At 42.5% G+C, this 21,998-nt stretch overlaps 2 protein-coding genes across 4 annotated transcripts in view; one reads left to right on the top strand and one right to left on the bottom strand.

The window, feature by feature from the left end:
• The window catches only part of LOC120043339 (zinc finger protein 184-like), a 49,472-nt gene extending 33,159 nt beyond the window's left edge, over positions 1-16,313 (top strand). Inside the window, exons 1-2 of one of the 2 annotated variants that reach the window (XM_038987964.1) lie at positions 14,536-14,772; positions 15,117-16,313. In XM_038987964.1, the coding sequence (XP_038843892.1) occupies positions 14,607-14,772; positions 15,117-16,222 (1,272 nt within the window). In that variant the 5' untranslated portion in view covers positions 14,536-14,606 and the 3' untranslated portion in view covers positions 16,223-16,313. Of the gene's footprint in view, positions 1-14,535; positions 14,773-15,116 lie in introns of those variants that run through there. The other variant, XM_038987963.1, reaches the window with a different exon arrangement.
• The window catches only part of LOC120043328 (zinc finger protein 2-like), a 401,596-nt gene that overhangs the window by 15,238 nt on the left and 364,360 nt on the right, over positions 1-21,998 (bottom strand). The gene's annotated exons all lie outside the window — the stretch shown is intronic.

Raw genomic sequence — 21,998 nt, 5'->3', positions numbered from 1 at the left:
GTAGAATTTTTTGGGATTGACATACAGAATTTTGTTACAAAAAAATAGGATCGGTTGTACCATTTTATGGTTTTGTATAATGATTTATTTCAGAAATTCTGACAGATAAAGATGTAATATATTTAATTCAACTGCTAATGATACTAGGTACATTTCATATTTGCAAATGGTCTAATTCAAAACCTAACTTTTTTTCACTTTATAAATTAATTTAAACATTATGGCACTATAACTAAAATTAAAAACAAAAAGGCAATTAAAACTTGTTGTATTATTAATGAATATGATTTGTTTGTTTAGGATTTCTGGCAATGTAAATTGTTTATGTATTCTTGTTTGCTTGTGACTAATCCTCTTTTGTTTAATACATTTTTTAAATTAATGTTATGTTTTAATAAAAAAATGGGGAAACATTATTAATAAATTGCTTCTTCTCTACAATTTATTGAGAAGTAATTGAAACTAGATTATAGTTTTCAGGTATTGATTTGGAATTATAGTTTACCTAGTCTTGAATTTACTGGTTTATAAATTCAAGTTGACAACATCCCTGATATCTAAAGTCTCTAGGTAGGTAATCTCTGCTCCTCCTCTCCTTCCCTCCAGACTCCCTGCAGTTCTCTGTCTCTGAAGAGGAGGTTCCCCCTGAGCAGCAGCACTGTGAGCAGGAGTGGAGCCCCAGTCTGGGGCAGAAGGACCCAGAGACCACACAGATTGCAGAGGAACAGGAGGAACTCAGGACCAGTCAGGAGGAAGAGCGGCTTCAAGGGGTCGAGCCTGATATCATAAAGTTCATATTCACTCCTTCCTGTGTGAAAAGTGAATGTGATCTGGAGGACCCACTTCGGGATCTGAAACATTTTGGCACTGTGACCCACCTAAAGGGTCTGGACATTCCCTGTGACCCTCCAGATAATCAAAACAATGCCTACAGCCACAGTTCAGCCATAAGCAGTGACCCAGTAGGACTTGACAGCAGTCCACCATTGGATCCCAGTCCACCATTGGATCCCAGTCCACCATTGGATCCCAGTCCACCATTGGATCCCAGTCCACCATTGGATCTCAACTCACCATTGGAGAAACACTGTTCCAAACCCAGCAACACGTCTAGAAGAACTCACCACTGCCGTGACTGTGGTGAAGCGTTTGCTCTGAAAGCTGACATGCAGAGGCATGTGACTCACACCAGGAAGAGACCCAGTGAATGCAGCTTCTGCAAGAAACGCTATAACTCCACCTGTCAACTGAAGGCCCATGTCCAACTCTGTCACAGTGGGAAACCCTGCACCTGCCCTGTTTGTGGAAAGACCTTCAAATACAAAGGAGCTCTGTCCAGGCACATGAGTATTCACACAGGAGAGAAATCATTTCGCTGTGGTGACTGTGGGAAGAGCTTCAATCGCAAGGAGTATCTAACCAAACATAAATGGACTCACACAGGGGAGAAACCATTTAGCTGTGGTGACTGTGGGAAGAGCTTCAATCGCAAGGAACATGTAACCGTGCATAAACTGACTCACACGGGAGAGAAACCATTTATCTGTGGTGACTGTGGGAAGAGCTTCAATCGCAAGGAACATGTAACCGTGCATAAACTGACTCACACGGGAGAGAAACCATTTATCTGTGGTGACTGTGGGAAGAGCTTCACCCAGAAGATTAACCTGCTGACGCATTTCAAAAAAATCCACAAAGGAAGAAAACAGGATGAATACTGAAAGAAAAAAATTACATTAGAACTAAGATCTTCTGTCAGAAGACGGGAATAAAAAAGCAGGATGTGAGCAGAGCAACTTCCTGTTGGTCTCAGGTAATTGGACGTGAGAAAGTTATGTAAACATTTTTATGGAATTAAGTTTGATTTGAATGATGAGGTAGTGATCAAACACTACACTGTTTTTTTAGGAAAATCACAGCTCTGCTGTTCAAAGTGTTGATATTTTCACGTCATTATAACAGGAATTCTTGATCATTTGTTTTGGAATGTTTCCCAGGGTGATGACAGGTGAATGCCTGAGTGAGTGTGCAAAGCTGTCATCAAAGGAAAGGGTGGCTACTTTGAAGAATCTCAAATATAAAACATATTTTCATTTATTTAACACTTTTTAGGTTACGACATGATTCCATATGAGTTATTTCATATTTTGTCTTCTATTATTCTACAATGTAGAAAATAGTACAAATAAATACATCTTTGGTGCTGTATGTATTATATTCTATGCCGCTCCATCATTGCTCATCCAAATATATACAGTTGAAGTCGGAAATTTACATACACCTTAGCCAAATACATTTAAACTTAGTTTTTCACAATTTCTGACATTTAATCCTAGTAAAAATTCCCTGTTTTAGGTCAGTTAGGATCACCACTTTATTTTAAGAATGTGAAATGTCAGAATAATAGTAGAGAGAATGATTTATTTCAGCTTTTATTTCTTTCATCACATTCCCAGTGGGTCAGAAGTTTACATACATACACTCAATTAGTATTTGGTAGCAATGCCTTTAAATTGTTTAACTTGGGTTAAATATTTCGGGTAGCCTTCCACAGGCTTCCCACAATAAGTTAGGTGATTTTTGGCCTATTCCTCCTGACAGAGCTGGTGTAACTGAGTCAGGTTTGTTGGCCTCCTTGCTCGCACACACTTTTTCAGTTCAGCCCACAAATCTTCTATAGGATTGAGGTCAGGGCTTTGTAATGGCCACTCCAATACCTTGACTTTGTTGTCCTTAAGCCATTTTGCCACAACTTTGGAAGTATGCTTGGGGTCATTGTCCATTTGGAAGACCCATTTGCGACCAAGCTTTAACTTCCTGACTGATGTCTTGAGATGTTGCTTCAATATATCCACATAATTTTCCTACCTCATGACGCCATCTATTTTGTGAAGTGCACCAGTCCCTCCTGCAGCAAAGCACCCCCACAACATGATGCTGCCACCCCGTGCTTCACGGTTGGGATGATGTTCTTCGGCTTGCAAGTCTCCCCCTTTTTCCTCCAAACACAACGATGGTCATTATGGCCAAACAGTTCTATTTTTGTTTCATCAGACCAGAGGACATTTCTCCAAAAAGTACAATCTGTGTCCCCATGTGCAGTTGCAAACCGTAGGCTGGCTTTTTTTATGGTGGTTTTGGAGCAGTGGCTTCTTCCTTGCTGAGCGGCCTTTCAGGTTATGTCGACATAGGACTCGTTTTACTGTGGATATAGATACTGTTGTACCTGTTTCCTCCAGCATCTTCACAAGGTCCTTTGCTGTTCTGGGATTGATTTGCACTTTACGCACCAAAGTATGTTCATCTCTAGGAGACAGAACGCGTCTCCTTCCTGAGCGGTATGACGGCTGCGTGGTCCCATGGTGTTTATACTTGCGTACTATTGTTTGTACAGATGAATGTGGTACCTTCAGGCGTTTGGAAATTGCTCCCAAGGATGAACCAGACTTGTGGAGGTCTACAATTTTTTTTCTGAGGTCTTGGCTGATTTCTTTAGATTTTTCCCATGATGTCAAGCAAAGAGGCACTGAGTTTGAAGGTAAGCCTTGAAATATATCCACAGGTACACCTCCTATTGACTCAAATGATGTCAATAAGCCTATCAGAAGCTTCTAAAGCCATGACATCATTTTCTGGAATTTCCCAAGCTGTTTAAAGGAACAGTCAACTTAGTATATGTAAACTTCTGACCCATTGGAATTGTGATACAGTGATTTATAAATTAAATATTCTGTCTGTAAACAATTGTTGGAAAAATGACTTGTGTCATGCACAAGGTAGATATCCTAACCGACTTGCCAAAACTGTAGTTTGTTAACAAGAAATTTGTGGAGTGGTTGAAAAACGAGTTTTAATGACTCCAACCTAAGTATGTAAACTTCTGACTTCAACTGTATATATTCTTAATTCCTTTACTTTAAGTTTGTGTGTTTTGTTGTGAAATTGTTAGATATTACTGCACTGTTGGCGCTAGAAACACAAGCATTTCGCTACACCTGCAATAACATCTGCTAAACGTGTATGTGACCAATAAGATTTGATTTGATTCACGGGAGAGCAGGTAGCCTAGTGCTTAGGGCGTTGGGCCGGTAACCGAAAGGTTGCTAGTTCAAATCCCCGGGCTGACAAGGTAAAAATCTGTTGTTCTGCCCCTGAACAAGGCAGTTAACCCACTGTTGCTAGGCTTTCATTGTAAATAAGAATTTGTCCCTAATTGACTTGCCTAGTTAAATTTATAAAAATATTACCACTGGTCTGCAGCTTGTAGTAGACCTCCGTCCACCAGGGAGCACTGTGCTGTGTTTTTTTTTTTGATTAACACGATACACGGAAGAAGAAAATGCAGTTTTGTTTTGCGTTGTCACTAGTTACAACAGTCACAAAGTCAAAATTGTCTATATCGTAAAAAATAAACGAGAACCAAAATTACTTTTTTGGTCTTAATTTAAAGTTAGGATTAGGCAATAGGTTAACGGTGGGGTTAGGGTTAGGGTTATGTTTAAAAATTGGATTTTAAGAAGAGAAATTGTAGAAATAGGTGTGATTTGACTTTGTGACTGTGGTAACTAATGAGTGACAACCTTTTGTTTTTCTTTCTACTAGCTTCTCTAGGCATAAAGTCAAAATGAGCTTTTTGGTCTTAATTTAGGGTTAGTCATAAGGTTAGCAGTGTGGTTAAAGGGATAGTTCACCCAAATTACAAAATAACACATTGGTTTCCTTACCCTGTAACTAGTCTATGGACAAGGGTATGACAACAAACCATGCTTTGGTTTATATTCCCTGGGACTGTTTCCACATGCTAATGTTTTAGCATTTTTGGCACAAATCCCAATTCAATTCATGGGACCGATATTGGCATTTTTCGCACATGTCCAAATCATCCAAAAGTATCCAATTGATTTTGAAGCTCAACAAAGTCACTTATAGATGTTAGAAAACATGACGTGCGAAAAATGCTAATATTGCTCCCATGACTTGTATCACGGTGACATCCAGATGGTTAGTACCAATATTACAAGTTATTTATTGTGTAGGCTGTGAGGGTATTTTCTGTTTAACCTTACTAATGCTAGTGTACTAAAATATTGTTCTTTAAGACTAGGCATTGGGCTTGAGATAGTTCCTTTTACAAACTCATAATAAGATAGAATAGTGTGTGTGCATAAGTAGAGGTTTGTTCTAACTGTTCTGTGGGTGTGTAGAATGACCCCACGATGTCTGGGGAAACTGACTGGTTCCTCTTAGCTTAACTGGAGACAAAGTAAAGGTTATATCTTGCCCACCAGTGATAAAGCTGTTGTTCTGTTTGGAGCCTGTTTCCGGGCGAAAGATTAATGTTTTGTGTGTGTGACCAGTAGGACCATACATCATCTGGGCCGATAGTCAAAGGCGCTTGCTCACCCAACTTGGGGGAACCGTTGAGCTACTGTTAGAGGAAGTATGTCTGGAGTGACTTCCTGTCACTTTGGGCACCTATTGTCCTCACTCAGTTGTGACAGACTGAGACAACCTCTCCATTATAGTCTGTACCCTGTAACCTAGTTTCATGTCTCTCCACACACACACATACATAAGGTCACGTGTTTAGCAGATGTTTGTATGAGAAGGCTTGTCTATATAAGACTTCCGTACTCTTTTTGCAGGGGCTCTCACTCCATTCACTTTGTTTGTGGTACAACCAGTTTCCTTATTGCAATGTTTTTAATAAAAGTAATACCTTGATTAATTATTGACTTTGCCTCTCCTCATTATTAGTTAATAAAGGTAGAATTTCCACCACAGCGTAACGATGGTGATAGGTGTGTGTAATAATAAGCAGGCGGGTGACCTCGGGCGCCGGAGAGGGAGTATACGTGACAGACGAGCGCCGGAGAGGGAGTATACGTGACAGACGAGCGCCGGAGAGGGAGTATACGTGACAGACGAGCGCCGGAGAGGGAGTATACGTGACCGACTCGTGCCGGAGAGGGAGTATATGTGACAGACGCGCGCCGGAGAGGGAGTATACGTGACCGACGCGCGCCGGAGAGGGAGTATACGTGACCGATATGGAGTCTCTCCGTACTCAAGTGCAGTTAGGATATATACACTGCCTTTGGAAAGTATTCAGACCGCTTGACTTTTTCCACATTTTGTTACTTTACAGCCTTTCCTCAACAATCTACACACAATACCGCATAATGACAAAGCAAAAACAGTTTTTTTGACATTTTTGCAAATCTATAAAAAAAATATGAAATACCTTATTTACATATTGCTATGAGACAGGTGCTTCCTGTCTCCATTGAGCATCCTGGAAAGGATCGTAAGCCGTGCATCCTCCGAAACACGACCCCGCCAGCCGCACCAATGTATCGGAGGAAACATTGTACACCTGGCAACCGTGTCAGCGTGCATGCGCCCGGCCCGCCACAGGAGTCGCTAGAGTGCGATGGTACAAGGACATCCCGGCCAGCCAAACCCTGTCCTAACATGGACGACGTTAGACCGATTGTGCGCCGCCTCATGGGTCTCCCGGTCACGGCCGGCTGCGACACAGCCCGGAATCAATCCAGGATCTGTAGTGACACAACTAGCAATGCGATGCAGTGCCTTAGACCGCTGTGCCACTCAGGAGACATCCTTGAGATGTTTCTACAACTTGATTGGAGTCCACCTGTGGTAAAATCAATTGATTGTACATGATTTGGAAAGGCACAAACGTGTCTATACAAGGTCCCACAGTTGACAGTACATGTCATAGCAAAAACCAAGCCATGAGGTTGAAGGAATTGTCCGTAGAGCTCCGAGACAGGATTGTGTCAAGGCACAGGTCTGGGGAAGGGTACCAAAAACAATCTGCAGCATTGAAGGTCCCCAAGAACACAGTGGCCTCCATCATTCTTAAACGGAAGAAGTTTGGAACCACAGAGAATCTTCCTAGAGCTGGCTGCCCGGCCAAACTGAGCATTCGGGGGAGAAGGGCCTTAGTCATCATGCTGTGGGGATGTTTTTCAGCGGCTGGGACTGGGAGACTAGTCAGAATCAAGGCAAAGATGTACGGATCAAAGTACAGAGAGATCCTTGATGAAAACCTGCGCCAGGGCGCTCAGGACCTCAGACTGGGGCGAAGTTTCACCTTCCAACAGGACAATGATCATAAGCACACAGCCAAGACAATGCAGGAGTTGTCCTTGTGTGGCCCAGACTTGAACCCAATCGGACATATCTGGAGAGGCCTGAAAATAGCTGTGCAGCGACACTCCCCATCCAACCTGACAGAGCTTGAGAGGATCTGCAAAGAAGAATGGGAGAAACTCCCTAAATACAGGTGTACCAAGCTTGTAGCTTCATACCCAGGAAGACCCGCGGCTGTAATCGCTGCGAAAGGTGCTTCAACAAAGTACTGAATAAAGGGTCTGAATACTTCTGTAAGTGTATTTCAGTTTTGTATTTTTAATAAATTAAGAAAAATGTATTCGTCATTATTGGGTATTATGTGTAGATTGATGCGGGGGGGGGGGGACAATGTAATCAATTTTAGAATAAGGCTGTAACATAACAAAATGTGGAAAAAGTCAACGAGTCTGAATACTTTCCGAAGGCACTGTACACTACAGAGTCAGAGCATTTATCCCAAGATCAATGCAGTGTGATCATTGTAAAAGCTTTTGGTGGGGTTTTCAAGTGTTTGCAGTAGGGAGAAACCGAGATGTCCAAGGTGTGGAAAAGATCCTATCCTGTTTTATATAAGTGATGAAAATGTGAAGTGTTGCAAAAAGAAAACGAGGTGACCAAAGCCATGCTTGTCCAACTTTTAAAAGGGTTGAGGGTGTGAATGGTGCTCCTGAAGAGTCCATGGAGGTGGATAGGCCATCACCGCAGGCTGCAGTGGTTTCCTTTCACCAGCAAGACCCCCTGATATTTGAAAGGTTAAGAAGGTGGACTTTGTAGCCTTTTATAGTTATGGTGATTAATGGAACTGCCAAGGTGAAGAGAAGGTCCAGGAAAATAGATGTTATTATTGTGGATGTTGTCACAAGCTGTACCACCCTCTCAGACCCTGGAGAAGGGAGATATGAAGTGGGAGGTTTTTTGTTTGTCATTTTACTATTTTTATTTGGTTGGATTATAAATTTGTTTCCCTGTCACGTATGGATTAGATATTTAACAAATATTTTTTTTCAACCCGCCCTGTTGGTAGCAGCAATACACCTTGTTGGGTTGTAGTCTGCCATAAAACCCACAGAAGTTTTTTTTAAATTTTATTTTTGAAAGCACTTTTCCACGTGAAAGAACGCTCGGGCTGCGGTTCCAATACAAAAGCAATCACTTTTAACTCGGGGTTCGTTACGTTTCATTTCAGCAAGCCATGTTCTTGGCACAAGCGCTCTAGCCAACAGCTCGCAGATACAGTGCGTGTCGTTTGTTCCACCTGTCACCAAAGGGCGGCAGAGACCATCCTAGAGACATTAGTGACACTCAGGTATGTCCTATTATTCATTATGATTTCCCTGTTAAAAGAGGTGTGTTTTCTGGTTTCGTTTGCAGAAGCTTGAATTGTTTACCGTGTGTATTTGTTTCCTGAGTGAGTTTGAGACTTAGTGTTTGTTTTTCCTGTGTTACTGTAATCCTTCGGCTACCGTTCTCAGCAAAGTATTATATTTATCCTTAACCACTGATTCCTCGTCTGGTCTTTTCTCTGTACCAGGGTCCAACCACATCACAGCAAGCTTCTGCCTCAAACATGCACCCAGTAGAGATCACCCAGATCAAGAAGGTTGTAACCCACCAAGGAGCACTGCTAGGGCGGCAGCAAGAACAACTCTCCCAAATATCAGAGACCCTCCGGGCACTTACCGACTCCCTCCAACCACAGTCCAACCTCAACCCAGGAGGAGCCAATACCCAAGTCTCATCACCCAGTGCTACAAGCGTTGCCGTAGTTCCTCCAGGGAACCTGCACCGGGAACCCAAGATCCCAGCCCCCGAGCGGTATGACTGCCACCCGGGAGGATACAAGGGGTTCCTCACTCAGTGCTCTCTGGTGTTCGAGCTACAGTCCTCCTCGTTCCACACCGATCGGGCATGATCGCCTACATTATCTTTCAACTCTCAGGCAAGGCCCTGGCTTGGGCAACGGCGGTGTGGGACCAGCAGCCACCATCCTGCAGCTCTATTTTAGCCTTCACTGCCGAGCTGCGACGAGTCTTCGACCACCCAGTCGGCAAACAAGAAGCGGTGGACTCTGGGGCCGCAGATAATTTCATTGATCAAGACTTTGCCAGAGAATTACAAATCCCCTGCGTGAAATGTCCCATCCCTCTGCAGATTCAAGCCTTGCTGGATGCCTCATTGGCTCCGGCCAGGTGGAATATCAGACCAAGCCCATTCTACTGCAGGTTGGGGTGAATCACTCAGAGACTATTAGTTTTCTTTTGATCACGGCTCCCGAGAAGCCCCTTATTCTGGGATACCCCTGGCTAGCACTACATAACCCATTACTCTCCTGGTCCAACGGGACACCTACTAGACTGGGGTAAGAACTGCCAGGCTAAATGTCTAAGACCCCCACCTAGAGCCTCGCTGAGTCCCCCTGCATCCATTGAAGACCAAGACTTCTCCGCTCTCCCTCCCGAATACTTCGACCTCCGGGAAGTCTTCAGTAAGATGCAAGCCGCCACCCTCCCTCCTTATCGTCAATAAGACTACGCCATAGAACTCCTCCCCGGTCCATCTTTACTCGCTCTCGATCCCTGAAGCTGCTGTCATGGACAATTACATCCGCTAGTCGCTGGAGGCAGGTTTCATTCGCTCCTCAACATCCCCAGCTGGTGCAGGTTTCTTCTTCATGGGGAAAAAGGATGTAGGTCGGCGTCCCTGCATCTATTACCAAAGGCTAAACATGATTACGATTTAAGAATCGTTACCCCCTACCACTGATGTCCGCCGCCTTGGAGCTGGCCAAAGGGGCCCAATTCTTCACCAAACTGGACCTCCACAACGCTTACAATTTGGTGAGAATAATTTTTGGACAGAAAGTTTCAGATTTTTGCAATGTTACGTAGATGGAAAAAAGCTGTCCTTGAAACAGTCTTGATATGTTCGTCAAAAAGAGAGATCAGGGTCCAGAGTAACGCCGAGGTCCTTCACAGTTTTATTTGAGACGACTGTACAACCATCAAGATTAATTGACAGATTCAACAGAATATATCTTTGTTTCTTGAGACCTAGAACTAGCATCTCTGTTTTGTCCGAATTTAAAAGTAGAACATTTGCCACCATCCACTTCCTTATGTCTGAAACACAGGCTTCCAGGTAGGGCAATTTTGGGGCTTCACCATGTTTTATCGAAATGTACAGCTGTGTGTCGTCCGCATAGCAGTGAAAGTTAACATTATGTTTCCGAATGGCATCACCAAGAGGTAAAATATATAGTGAAAACAATAGTGGTCCTAAAACGGAGCCTTGAGGAACACCGAAATGTACAGTTGATTTGTCAGAGGACAAACTGATATCTTTCCGACAGATAACATAAGTAGTCCTACAGTATCACAGCGAGGTCAAACAGGTGTGTGTGTGTTAGTCATATTATCCAGCGTCCACAGCAACACTTGATTATTCTCTACCCCCCCCCTGTGCATGTGGTGTACTATGGTTTTAGTCATGCTCTCACTAAACCCTCATCTTTTCTCTGTCTCTGTCTCCCCTTCCGGAGGGATTTAGGCTCTTGGACGGCGACTGAGGACACCCTGGTCTGACACATGGACGTGCCTGGCCCAATCCAACCTGGCCCCCCTCAGGTGTCATTGGAAAGGTTATCAACACGACTCAGATTGGTGGAAAGCAGATAGAATTGCAGGAAATTTACTTTAAAACAGCAACATTTTCTCTCAGCATTAAAGCAACATTTTCTAGAATAGCATGAGATTAGCTGCTTTCCCAAAAAGATTCCTTAGTTTCAATGTCCAAGAATTTGTCCCACCCCCATTGTGGTGTTTTGAATGCCAAAGAATGAGACATGTAGTGTCAAGGAAATAAAATATTTGCGTCATGATTACAGTGACTGTGGGAACAATGTGAAGGCTAAGGGTTGTAATTGTGGGGAGGAACACCGCAGAATTTGGTGGATGCCAGGTGCAGAGATACCTAAGAAGTTCCACAACTGAATACATTCAACCGAAATGTGTCTTCCGCATTTAACCCGATCCCTCTGAATCAGACCCCTTTGCACAAGGGCAGCACAGAAGATTTTTACACATTGCCAGCTCGAGGATTCGAACCAGCAACCTTTCGGTTACTGTCCCAACATTCTTAACTGCTAGGCTACCTGCCAGCCCACAGAATGGTGTGACTACTAGGCGGACTGATGTCGTTACCATGGCATCTTCCGTCGTATGTGGAGCTACTGTCAGAACTGGGGTCCCTACTAGTCCTGACACGGTTTCCTATTCAGAAATCTTGCTCTGATAAATGTGCTGTCCCTACGTTAGTAGGGATTTATTTGTTTATTTATTTTAGTGGTACAGAACTAAGCAAACCATGATTGATCGCACACTCCAGAACAGTAGGTGGTGGCATGCACATTGAACGTTTGTTTGCGGACCGCCAATCAACCATAGAAGAAGAAGAAGAAGAAGAAGATTTATACCTGTCAACATGGAGGTAGATTCTATATAGTTTACACCTGTCACACATTGGGGAAACATGGAGGTAGATTCTATATAGTTTACATTTGTCACACATTGGAGAAACATGGAGGTAGATTCTATATAGTTTTGTTTTTTTATTTAAAAAAATTATATTTAACCTTTATTTAACTGGGCAAGTCAGTTAAGAAGAAATTCTGCGGGGACGGAGGCCTGGGATAATTTTTTTTATTTTTTTATTTATATATATATATAATTAAATTATATAAATATAGGACAAAACACACATCATGACAAGAGAGACACCACTACATAAAGAGAGACCTAAGACAACAACACAGCATGGTAGCAACAAAACATGACAACAACATGGTACAAACATTATTGGGCACAGACAACAGCACAAAGGGCAAGAAGGTAGAGACAACAATACATCACGCAAAGCAGCCACAACTGTCAGTAAGAGTGTCCATGTCTGTGCATGACCCTGCATTGTATCAATTGATACCTGGTGGCATTGATGGAACAAAAGTGAATTCTAGACAGGGCTTCTCCCCAGATATCATCCAAGATCGCAGTATTCAACTCTTCACCCCAGGTCTCCTTGAGAAGACTAGTATGAACAAAGAAAAAGGATACAAACTGAAAGACTAAGGCCTCAATTCAATCAGATCAAGCTTTAACCAGCGATAGGCAAAACCTGCAAAGCTGAAGTTTTGGCGGTGTCGAAGGTGTAACTGCGTTGGGGCTGTCAAAGCAGTGATCATCTTCTCTTGATCCTTGTCACGAAAACCCTATCCGTTAAAGCTTACCGTATGCTTCCCAGTCGAAACAGTTTGCGCATATATTGTGTTTTTGTGACATTTTAGTGTTCAGCAGGGTTCCCTGTTTGAGGACACCATTTTTTTTTATTGAGGTTAGTCAATAGTTTGGTAGCTGAAGTCTACGCCCCTTTGTCAGTGATTGGTCAACAGTAGGGATTCTTGAACAAAGTGTTTGTTGTCATTCAACGAGAAAATACTTGTTTTCATGCAAATCTTTCACCTGAGAAATACTGCACCAAACATCTTAGTAAGACGTAAAAAATGCGCAACTAAGACCTGCTTGGCAAAAATGTAAATTTATTACAAATTTCTTGATTTATCTATTTTGAGGAAGTGTATATTGGCTATTTGTTGCTACGGCATCTCAAGAGGGACAAATTGTAATTGTGCCGCTTTACTTTTTGTTTTTCAACCGAAGGTGTTAAGGGAGTATACAAGGCACAGATGTTCGCTTCGCCTAGTCGAGTTCTGCTAGGAGCAAACCGAACCTAGTATGGGAACAACTTAAACTAAAAGCAGTTGCACCTCCAACACCGCCAAAATAACACCTATGCGGATGTCGGATCTGATTGAATAGAGCTGTTGTGAGGGTGCTGTAACCATAAAATGATACACACTGGGAGACTAGGTGTGTTGAGTTGGGAGGGAGGGAGCTGTAACAGGTCATAAAATGGAATGTTCCACAGGGAGGGATTCAACGTTTTAAATGTTTTCCCTTTGATATAGTGTCTGACTTGTAGATAGCAGAATCATTTGGAATTAGAGAGTTCAAATGTGTTCTTTAACTGGTTAAATGATGCAAATTGCTTCTCTATGTATAGGTTTTCAGTTGTGGCCAGCACATTCTCCCTCCATTCAACAAACACCTTATCAGACCAAGGTGGAACAAAAGGACGATTGAAACATATTGGAGTGTATACAGAGGTATCGGTCACCTCATAAACATGTTTAATCTGGTTTAGAATTCTGAAAGAATTTTTGTGCAATCTGCTTTGGAGAAAAGCATAGCTGGAAGAGAGGAATTTGTTGTGAACCTGACTTTCATATTTAGCCACAGGGGGAGTCAGGCTAACAAATCAGGGAAACGCAACAATTTTGTGTCTTTAAATTTAGAAAAAATGTATTGTAACTGTTTCCCCACATGTATTTATCCATTTCCATTATCCCTGCTCTGTAATAAAATGCCAAGTTATTGATACATTTAAAATATGGTTTCAAGAAAACATCTCCTTGCATTTGTCCAACAGTATTTACCATCATTGCTCCTGTCGATCATAGACTATTATCAATATTAATGCAGCTGCCAAATACACTGAAACCATTGGATGCAGTTCATCACAGGTCACTCTGCTTTATTACGGGCGACAGGTTCAGTTCACATCACTGCATTCTGTATCAGAAAGTAGGTTGGTCCTCTTTGCAGTCTCGTAGATCGATGCATTGCTTTTTCACAAAAACTCCCACTATACCTAACATCATTAATAACTTTTTAGAAGTACAATTTACCAAGGATGGCTAACTCTGGAAATTCCTTCGTTCTCTACAGTTAGGTAAATCAGCTTTGAGGTTTTTTTTGCAATTTACTTGTGGAATAATCTCAAACTCTCAAAAGGTGATGATTTGGTACCTCTAATGCATTTCGGACGCTGATTGAGGACGTTTTGTAGTATGTGTTTGTTTTCTATGACTGTGTTTTGTATCTCTGCTTTGCTTTTCATATTGTATTAATGTGTATATTTTTGTAATTACAGGGCTTAGTCTCAGTATGACTCCCTGTTAAATACAAATTCTCACCTAATGCTCCTCACTCATGATATTGAATTCATCTTGTATAAACTAATGCTATACAGTCGACTCCTGCTTAATAATTGTTCATCCCAGATCATCCTATAGTTATGAAAACCACTGTTTGTCTACTGGCATGTAGGCTGACGTGCACAGTAGTAAACCCCCATCCAGCTGGCGGCGCTGTTGTGCATTTCCGGGTTTGCCACCAACTAGTTAGAACCGAGGTATTTTCTGAAATTTCCTTGACTAGAACACGGAAGTAGGATTGGAAACCACTCTGTTTTGATTTTGCATTCATTGCGTGGAGTAACAAAATATCCACTAACTGAACTGAATAGGATACCCGACTCTCATTCGACTGAAAATGTATAAACTACAGTTGTTGCGTCTGTTTTTAAATGATCGTTTAACGGCGGCTGCTGTGGAGATTTTCGGGGCAGTTGAGAAAACGGTAGTGGAGTACCAGGAGGAGAATGATCGGCTACGGAGTCTGCTGCGGATCACACCAGAGATACCGCTATGTAGAATAGGTTCGTATGTATATTTACTGATAGCTAGCTATAGTTCTTTCTACCTCATTGATAAACTGTTTCGGCTAACAGTGATCATCATTACATACATTTTAAGACGTTGTTTTTAATTTACCGCTCATGGATGAAAAATTGTACCATAAAAACCAGGAAGTGATTTGGATGTATAATAAAAAATTGAAAAACTTTATAAATAAATATGATTCTCTTTATTTATTGAGAAATAGTCGAAAATAGATTATAGTTCTCCAGTTATTGAGTTGGAAGTACAGTTGACCTAATTAAAATTGACCCCAATGCTGATGTCTAAAGTCTAGGTAAACTCTAGCCCTCCTTCCCTCCAGACTCCCTGCAGCTCTCTGTCTCTGAAGAGGAGGTTCCCCCTGAGCAGGAGTGGAGCCCCAGTCTGGGACAGGAGGACCCAGAGCCCACACAGATGAAAGGGAAACAAGAGGAAATTAGGACCAATCAGGAGGCAGACCAGCTTCCAGGGCTGGAGGCTGATGTCATAGAGTTCATTTTCACTCCTTCCTGTGTGAAAAGTGAATGTGATCTGGAGGACCCACTTTGGTCCTTGACTCTTCCCCAAACCAAGACTGTGGAGAACAGAGAGAGTCACTCTAAACCAGTGGATCTGAAACCTTTTGGCACTGTGACCCATATTAAGGATCTTCACATTCCCTGTTTATCGCCATATAATCAAAGCAATGCCTCCAGCCACAGTTCAGCCATAAGCAGGGACCCAGTAGGACTTGACAGCAGCCCACCATTGCATCCTAAACCACCATTGGATCCAAACACGACAATGGGGGAACACGGTTCCAAACCCAGCACCACGTCTAGAAAAACTCCCCACTGCCGTGACTGTGGTGAAACGTTTCCTCTGAAAGCTGACCTGCAGAGGCACGTGACTCTTACCAAGAAGAGACTCAGCGAATGTCACTTCTCCAATAAACAGTACAACTCCACCTGTAAACCGGAAGCCCATGTCCAACTCTGTCACATGGAGAAATGCTGCACTTGCCCTATTTGTGGCATGACCTTCAAACACAAGGGAGATCTGTCCAGGCACATGGGTATTCACACAGGAGAGAAACCATTTATCTGTGGTGTCTGTGGAAAAAGCTTCTATCAGAAGAGACACCTTACAGATCATAAACGGACTCACACAGGAGAGAAACCATTTAGCTGTGGTGACTGTGGGAAAAGCTTCAATCTGAAGGGGAACCTAAGGAAGCATAAACTGACTCACACAGGAGAGAAACCATTTTGCTGTGGTGACTGTGGGAGAAGCTTCAGTCTCAATATGAACTTAACCAGGCATAAACTGACTCACACAGGAGAGAAACCATTTAGCTGTGGTGACTGCGGGAAAAGCTTTACTCAAAAGACTAACCTGCTGACGCATGTGAAAAACATCCACAAAGGAGGAAAGCAGGATGAAAACTGAAAGAAAGAAAATGAGGACAAAGATGTTCTGTCAGAAGATAGGAATAACAGGCAGGATGTGGACAACACTTTTAAGTAGGGCTGGTATATACAGTGGGGCAAAAAAGTATTTAGTCAGCCACCAATTGTGCAAGTTCTCCCACTTAAAAAGATGAGAGAGGCCTGTAATTTTCATCATAGGTACACTTCAACTACAGGCCTCTCTCATCTTTTTAAGTGGGAGAACTTGCACAATTGGTGGCTGACTAAATACTTTTTTGCCCCACTGTATATATTTTTTAATGGATGGTATTTGCAGCTATTTTATGTTTTTGAATAGTTAAAATTCTACATTTGCTTCATGAGTAGTGCGTGACCCTAAGGTGGCAACATATACAGTATCAGTGAAAAGTTTAGACACACCTACTCATTCAAGGGTTTTTCTTTATTTTCTACATTGTAAGAGTGTGCAAAGCTGTCATCAAGGCAAAGGGAGGCTACTTTGAAGAATCAAAAATATATTTTGCTTTGTTTTAACACTTTTTTGGTTACTACATGATTACTGTATATAAGTGTGTTAGCTAGCATGCACCGATGTAATGGTCCCATAAGCCCACTACTAGTTTTCATGCTACAGATTTTACCATCGACAACCATCAACATCGTTAAGACCTGCACAACTAACGTTGCTGTTTCCTATTTAACAACAGATAATAAATAACGCTCAACTGGGACCACTGGGTGATTTATTTGAACAAAACACAACGCAAGGAGAGTACGATTAACATCTGTTCCATCTCTCAGGTGATGAGAGAATGGTCTGACTGATGTCATTGATACATTAAAACATGTTTCCTTTCTGGGAAATATCTCCCCCAATTTGTCCAAGAGTATTTCTCAGAAATGTTGACCTACTGCTGCTCGTTCATGATGTTGATTTAATATTTTATGGAGTATTGATGTACAGTCGAGTGTCATCCACTCCTAGGTAGCCTATTTTTTGGCGAGGAAGTACAGGTGTATCCTACCACGGAAGAGTTTTGCTATCTTCCACACCCCCTTTAAATCAGCAGTTGTATTGTCGGAGTAGAAAACCATAAACACTTTTAAAACGATAAGTAGCATATTGTTTTTATCTATAAAATGGCTTCCACAACAAACTTAATTTGTTTTGAGCACTTTACACATTTAGTTTGGGATCCAAATTGTATTTGTCACATGAACGGATACAACAGGTGTAGACCATACAGTGAAATGCTTACTTACAAGCCTTTAATTAACCAACAATGCAGTTTTAAGAAGATAAAAAGTGTTAGAAAAGAATTTACTAAATGTAATTTGTCTAATGATGCAAGAGTGGAGGACCGTCTCATTTCAAACAAGCGCATTTCCATCCACTTTCACTCTGCTCGCTGACTCTCCTCGATTAACTTTGACCTTTTTCAAAAGGAGGCGAGAGAGGACTGAGGAGAGAGGACGCAAGAGTTTATAGCAAATCTAATTGTATAAAAAGGTAATTTTTTTTACATTTCATTGTCCGGGAGAATCTCAATTGCGTACTCCTTGTGTCCTCTCACGTCTCTTTTCGCCTCCTTCTTAAAACCTATTGGATGAGCAAGCCAGAGGTCCAGCCTCTCTGACATTCTCCTCCAATGAGTGTTGAGAAGGAGGCATAGCTGTGGGAAGTAGTTGTGCTGAGGGTGCTGCACCCCCCTGAAAAATCTGAATGAAAAAAAGTATATGTATATTTTTTTGCTCACAAATGTAGTGCACTGGGCCTTTACTAGTCCTGTATTAGCGCACTGATATAGACGTTTTCAGTGCAGGCAACCCCAAAAAATCTGCATTATATTATATATATTTTAAGACTAAAACTAGGGATGAAAGCAGATTGAATTTCTTCCCGGTATGGGACCTCCTACAGTATAGAGGTCCCATAAAAATAGGCTCATATTTTATTTTTTATGATTCTAGTCATAGAATTCCATATAGAACCCCTATTAATTCAATAGGATCTCTGTGGGCCTAGTCGTAAAGATTTGTAATTTAACTTTTTAAATGTTTTACCTTTTATTGTGACATAAACACAACCAGTCATGATGTTTTCATCTGATTGTTAAACAATCACTTCAAAGAGCTGCTTTACTAGGCTACCCTTGCAAGTTCATCCACTCGCAACATAGGGGAGAGCGAGGTAAGTTGTCACGTGGGTAAACTGTTCATACCTCCAACACTAGAGGCGCTAGCTCAAATCAAACAGCTACTTTGTGTGACTACATGTTCTATGGTCAACTTCCTGTTCACATGTGGTCAAGGTCACTCTAATCTGAGGGGAGCACAAGTTAATTTTTTCCCCCCTTCAAAAGTAAAAAATGTACCACTATACATTTTATGCAATACAACTATGTGAGGTATGAATGTTCAAAAATTATAATTTTACACTGAGTAGAGGAGACAATAATGTGTATTTTTGATACTTTAGCTGCAGTTCTATGTTGAGCTAACCTTGAGATTTAGCCAACATTAGCACACATGTCAGTTTGGGGCAAGTTGTCTCAATGACCTTGGGACAAGTCTTCACATGTGACAACTTGCCCCAGTATACATAGACACATAGCTCAAAAAGCATTGTGATATTGTGTAATCAGCTTTGATAATAGTATTAAATGGTTACAGTAAATGGATTATTATATGTACGTATAGTTTAGAGCAGCAGACATGTCCCTGGACTACACAAGACAGGCTCTGGTGTGTGTTTGTGTGTGTGTGTGTGTGTGCTAACACACTGCATGCCTACTGTATGAGACAGTATATCCACACACACTCACACACACTACTTCATACACTGTCATTAATTTTTTACAACTTTTTATTTCACCTTTATTTAATCAGGTAGGCTAGTTGAGAACAAGTTCTCATTTGCAACTGCAACCTGGCCAAGATAAAGCAAAGCAGTACAGACAACAACACAGAGTTACACGTGGAATAAACAAAACATACAGTCAATAATACAGTAGAAAAGTATATATACAGGGTGTGCAAATGACGTAAGATAAGGGAGGTAAGGCAATAAAATAGGCCATAGTGGCGAGGTAATTACGATATAGCAATTAAGCACTGGAGTGATAGATGTGCAGAAGATGAATGTGCAAGTAGAGATACTGGGGTGCAAAGGAGCAAAATAAATAAATACAGTATGGGGATGAGGTAGGTAGATAGATGGGCTATTTACAGATGGGTTATGTACAGCGGCAATGATCTGTGAGCTGCTTTGACACCTGGAGCTTGAAGTTAGTGAGGGAGATCAGAGTCTCCAGCTTCAGTGATTTTTGCAGTTTGTTCCAGTCAATGGCAGCAGAGAACTGGAAGGAGAGGCGGCCAAAGGAATAATTGGCTTTGGGGGTGACCAGTGAAATATACCTGCTGGAGCGCGTGCTGCGAGTGGGTGCTGCTATGGTGACCAGTGAACTGAGATAAGGCGGGGCTTTACCTAGCAAAGAGTTGTAGATGACCTGGAGCCAGTGGGTTTGGCGATGAGTATGAAGCGAGGGCCAGCCAACGAGAGCATACAGGTCGCAGTGGTGGGTAATATATGGGGCTTTGGTGACAAAACAGATGGCACTGTGATAGACTGCATCCAATTTGTTGAGTAGAGTGTTGGAGGTTATTTTGTAAATGACATCGCCGAAGTCAAGGATCGGTAGGATAGTCAGTTTTACGAGGGTATGTTTGGCAGCATGAGTGAAGGATGCTTTGTTGCGAAATAGGAAGCCGATTTAATTTTGGATTGGAGATTCTTAATGTGGGGCCAGAAGGAGAGTTTACAGTCTAACCAGAATCCTAGGTATTTGTAGTTGTCCACATATTCTAGGTCAGAACCGTCCAGAGTAATGATGCTGTATGAGCGGGCAGGTGTGGGCAGTGATCGGTTGAAGAACATGCATTTAGTTTTACTTGCATTTAAGAGCAGTTGGAGGCCACGGAAGGAGAGTTGAATAGCATTGAAGCTCGTCTGGAGGTTAGTTAGCACAGTGTCCAAAGAAGGGCCAGAAGTGTACAGAATAGTCTTGTCTGTGTTGAGGTGGATCAGAGAATCACCAGCAGCAAGAGCGACATCATTGATGTATACAGAGAAGAGAGTCGGCCCGAGAATTGAACCCTGTGGCACCCCCATAGAGACTGTCAGAGGTCCGGACAACATGCCCTCCGATTTGACACACTGAACTCTATCAGAGAAGTAGTTGGTTAACCAAGCGAGGCAGTCATTTGAGAAACCAAGGCTGTTGAGTCTGCCGATAAGAATGTGGTGGTTGACAGAATCGAAAGCCTTGGCCAGGTTGATGAATACGGCTGCACAGTATTGTCTCTTATTGATGGCAGTTATGATATCGTTTAGGACCTTGAGCGTGTCTGAGGTGCACCCATGACCAGCTCGGAAGCCAGATTGCATAGTGGAGAAGGTACGGTGGGATTCGAAATGGTCGGTGATCTGTTCGTTAACTTGGATTTCGAAGACCTTAGGAAGGCAGGGTAGGATAGATATAGGTCTGTAGCAGTTTGGGTCTGGAGTGTCTCCCCCTTTGAAGAGGGGGATGACCGCGGCAGCTTTCCAATCTTTGGGGATCTCAGACGATACGAAAGAGAGGTTGAACAGGCTAGTAATAGGGGTTGCAACAATTTCCGCAGATAATTTTGGAAAGAGAGGGTCCAGATTGTCTAGCCGGGCTGATTTGTAGGGGTCCAGATTTTGCAGCTCTTTCAGAACATCAGCTATCTGGATTTGGATGAAGGAGAAATGGGGGAGGCTTGGGCGAGTTGCTGTGGGGGGTGCAGGGCAGTTGACCGGGGTAGGGGTAGCCAGGTGGAATTGCATGTGGTGTTATGAATTGCATTGTGGCAACAATGATATGTAATGTAATGAATACGTAATTGCAATGAGGAAATGTGTTTTGGAAGGAAGGAAGGAAGGAAGGAAGGAAGGAAGGAAGGAAGGAAGGAAGGAAGGAAGGAAGGAAGGAAGGAAGGAAGGAAGGAAGGAAGGTTAGAAATTATAAAAGAAAGACCGAGAATGGCAGCACACCACCTGGCATAATGTTAAAGGCAGTGAGGCAGGTGAACTTGCAGAACAAATCAATCAGGAGCAAAGTATTTCGACATAAATTACCGTACTCTGACTAGGTATTGTCACAAGGTTACCAGAGAAGAAGTTGAAAGTCAGACAGCCACGCCAACAACCGTGGTTGGCTATACTAGCCACGGTAGGGTTTTTTTTCACCTGATTTGGAGATGCAGCTTGTTCAGTATATTACTAGGTCAGCTGACATTTATTTTGGTCTGTCGCCAAGTGAGGCTACCAGTTTTCTGTGGCACACCAGCTGAAGTTTGCGCAAAAGGGGGCAGAAAAAGTGCAACTTGGAGTGGTTTACAGGGTTCTTAAAGAGTTCTACGACAATGTAGCAGAAGTGCTACAGAGATATCAATTTGGACCAGGAGACATATGGAATGGACATAAACCTGGCAAAGTGGTGGGCAGACGTGGATTCAAACAAGTAGGGTCACTGACCTCCGCTGAAAGGGGGAACACGTCGTCACAATGACCTCCGCTGAAAGGGAAAACCCGTCGTCACACTGACCTCCGCTGAAAAGGGAACCCGTCGTCACACTGACCTCCGCTGAAAGGGGGAACCCGTCGTCACACTGACCTCCGCTGAAAGGGGGAACACGTCGTCACAATGACCTCCGCTGAAAGGGAAAACCCGTCGTCACACTGACCTCCGCTGAAAGGGGGAACCCGTCGT

The sequence above is a fragment of the Salvelinus namaycush genome, unplaced genomic scaffold, assembly GCF_016432855.1.
Source record: "Salvelinus namaycush isolate Seneca unplaced genomic scaffold, SaNama_1.0 Scaffold9, whole genome shotgun sequence".
Lineage (NCBI taxonomy): Eukaryota > Metazoa > Chordata > Actinopteri > Salmoniformes > Salmonidae > Salvelinus > Salvelinus namaycush.
Note: the sequence above shows the minus strand (reverse complement) of the source record. Positions and strands in the feature narration are given on the sequence as shown.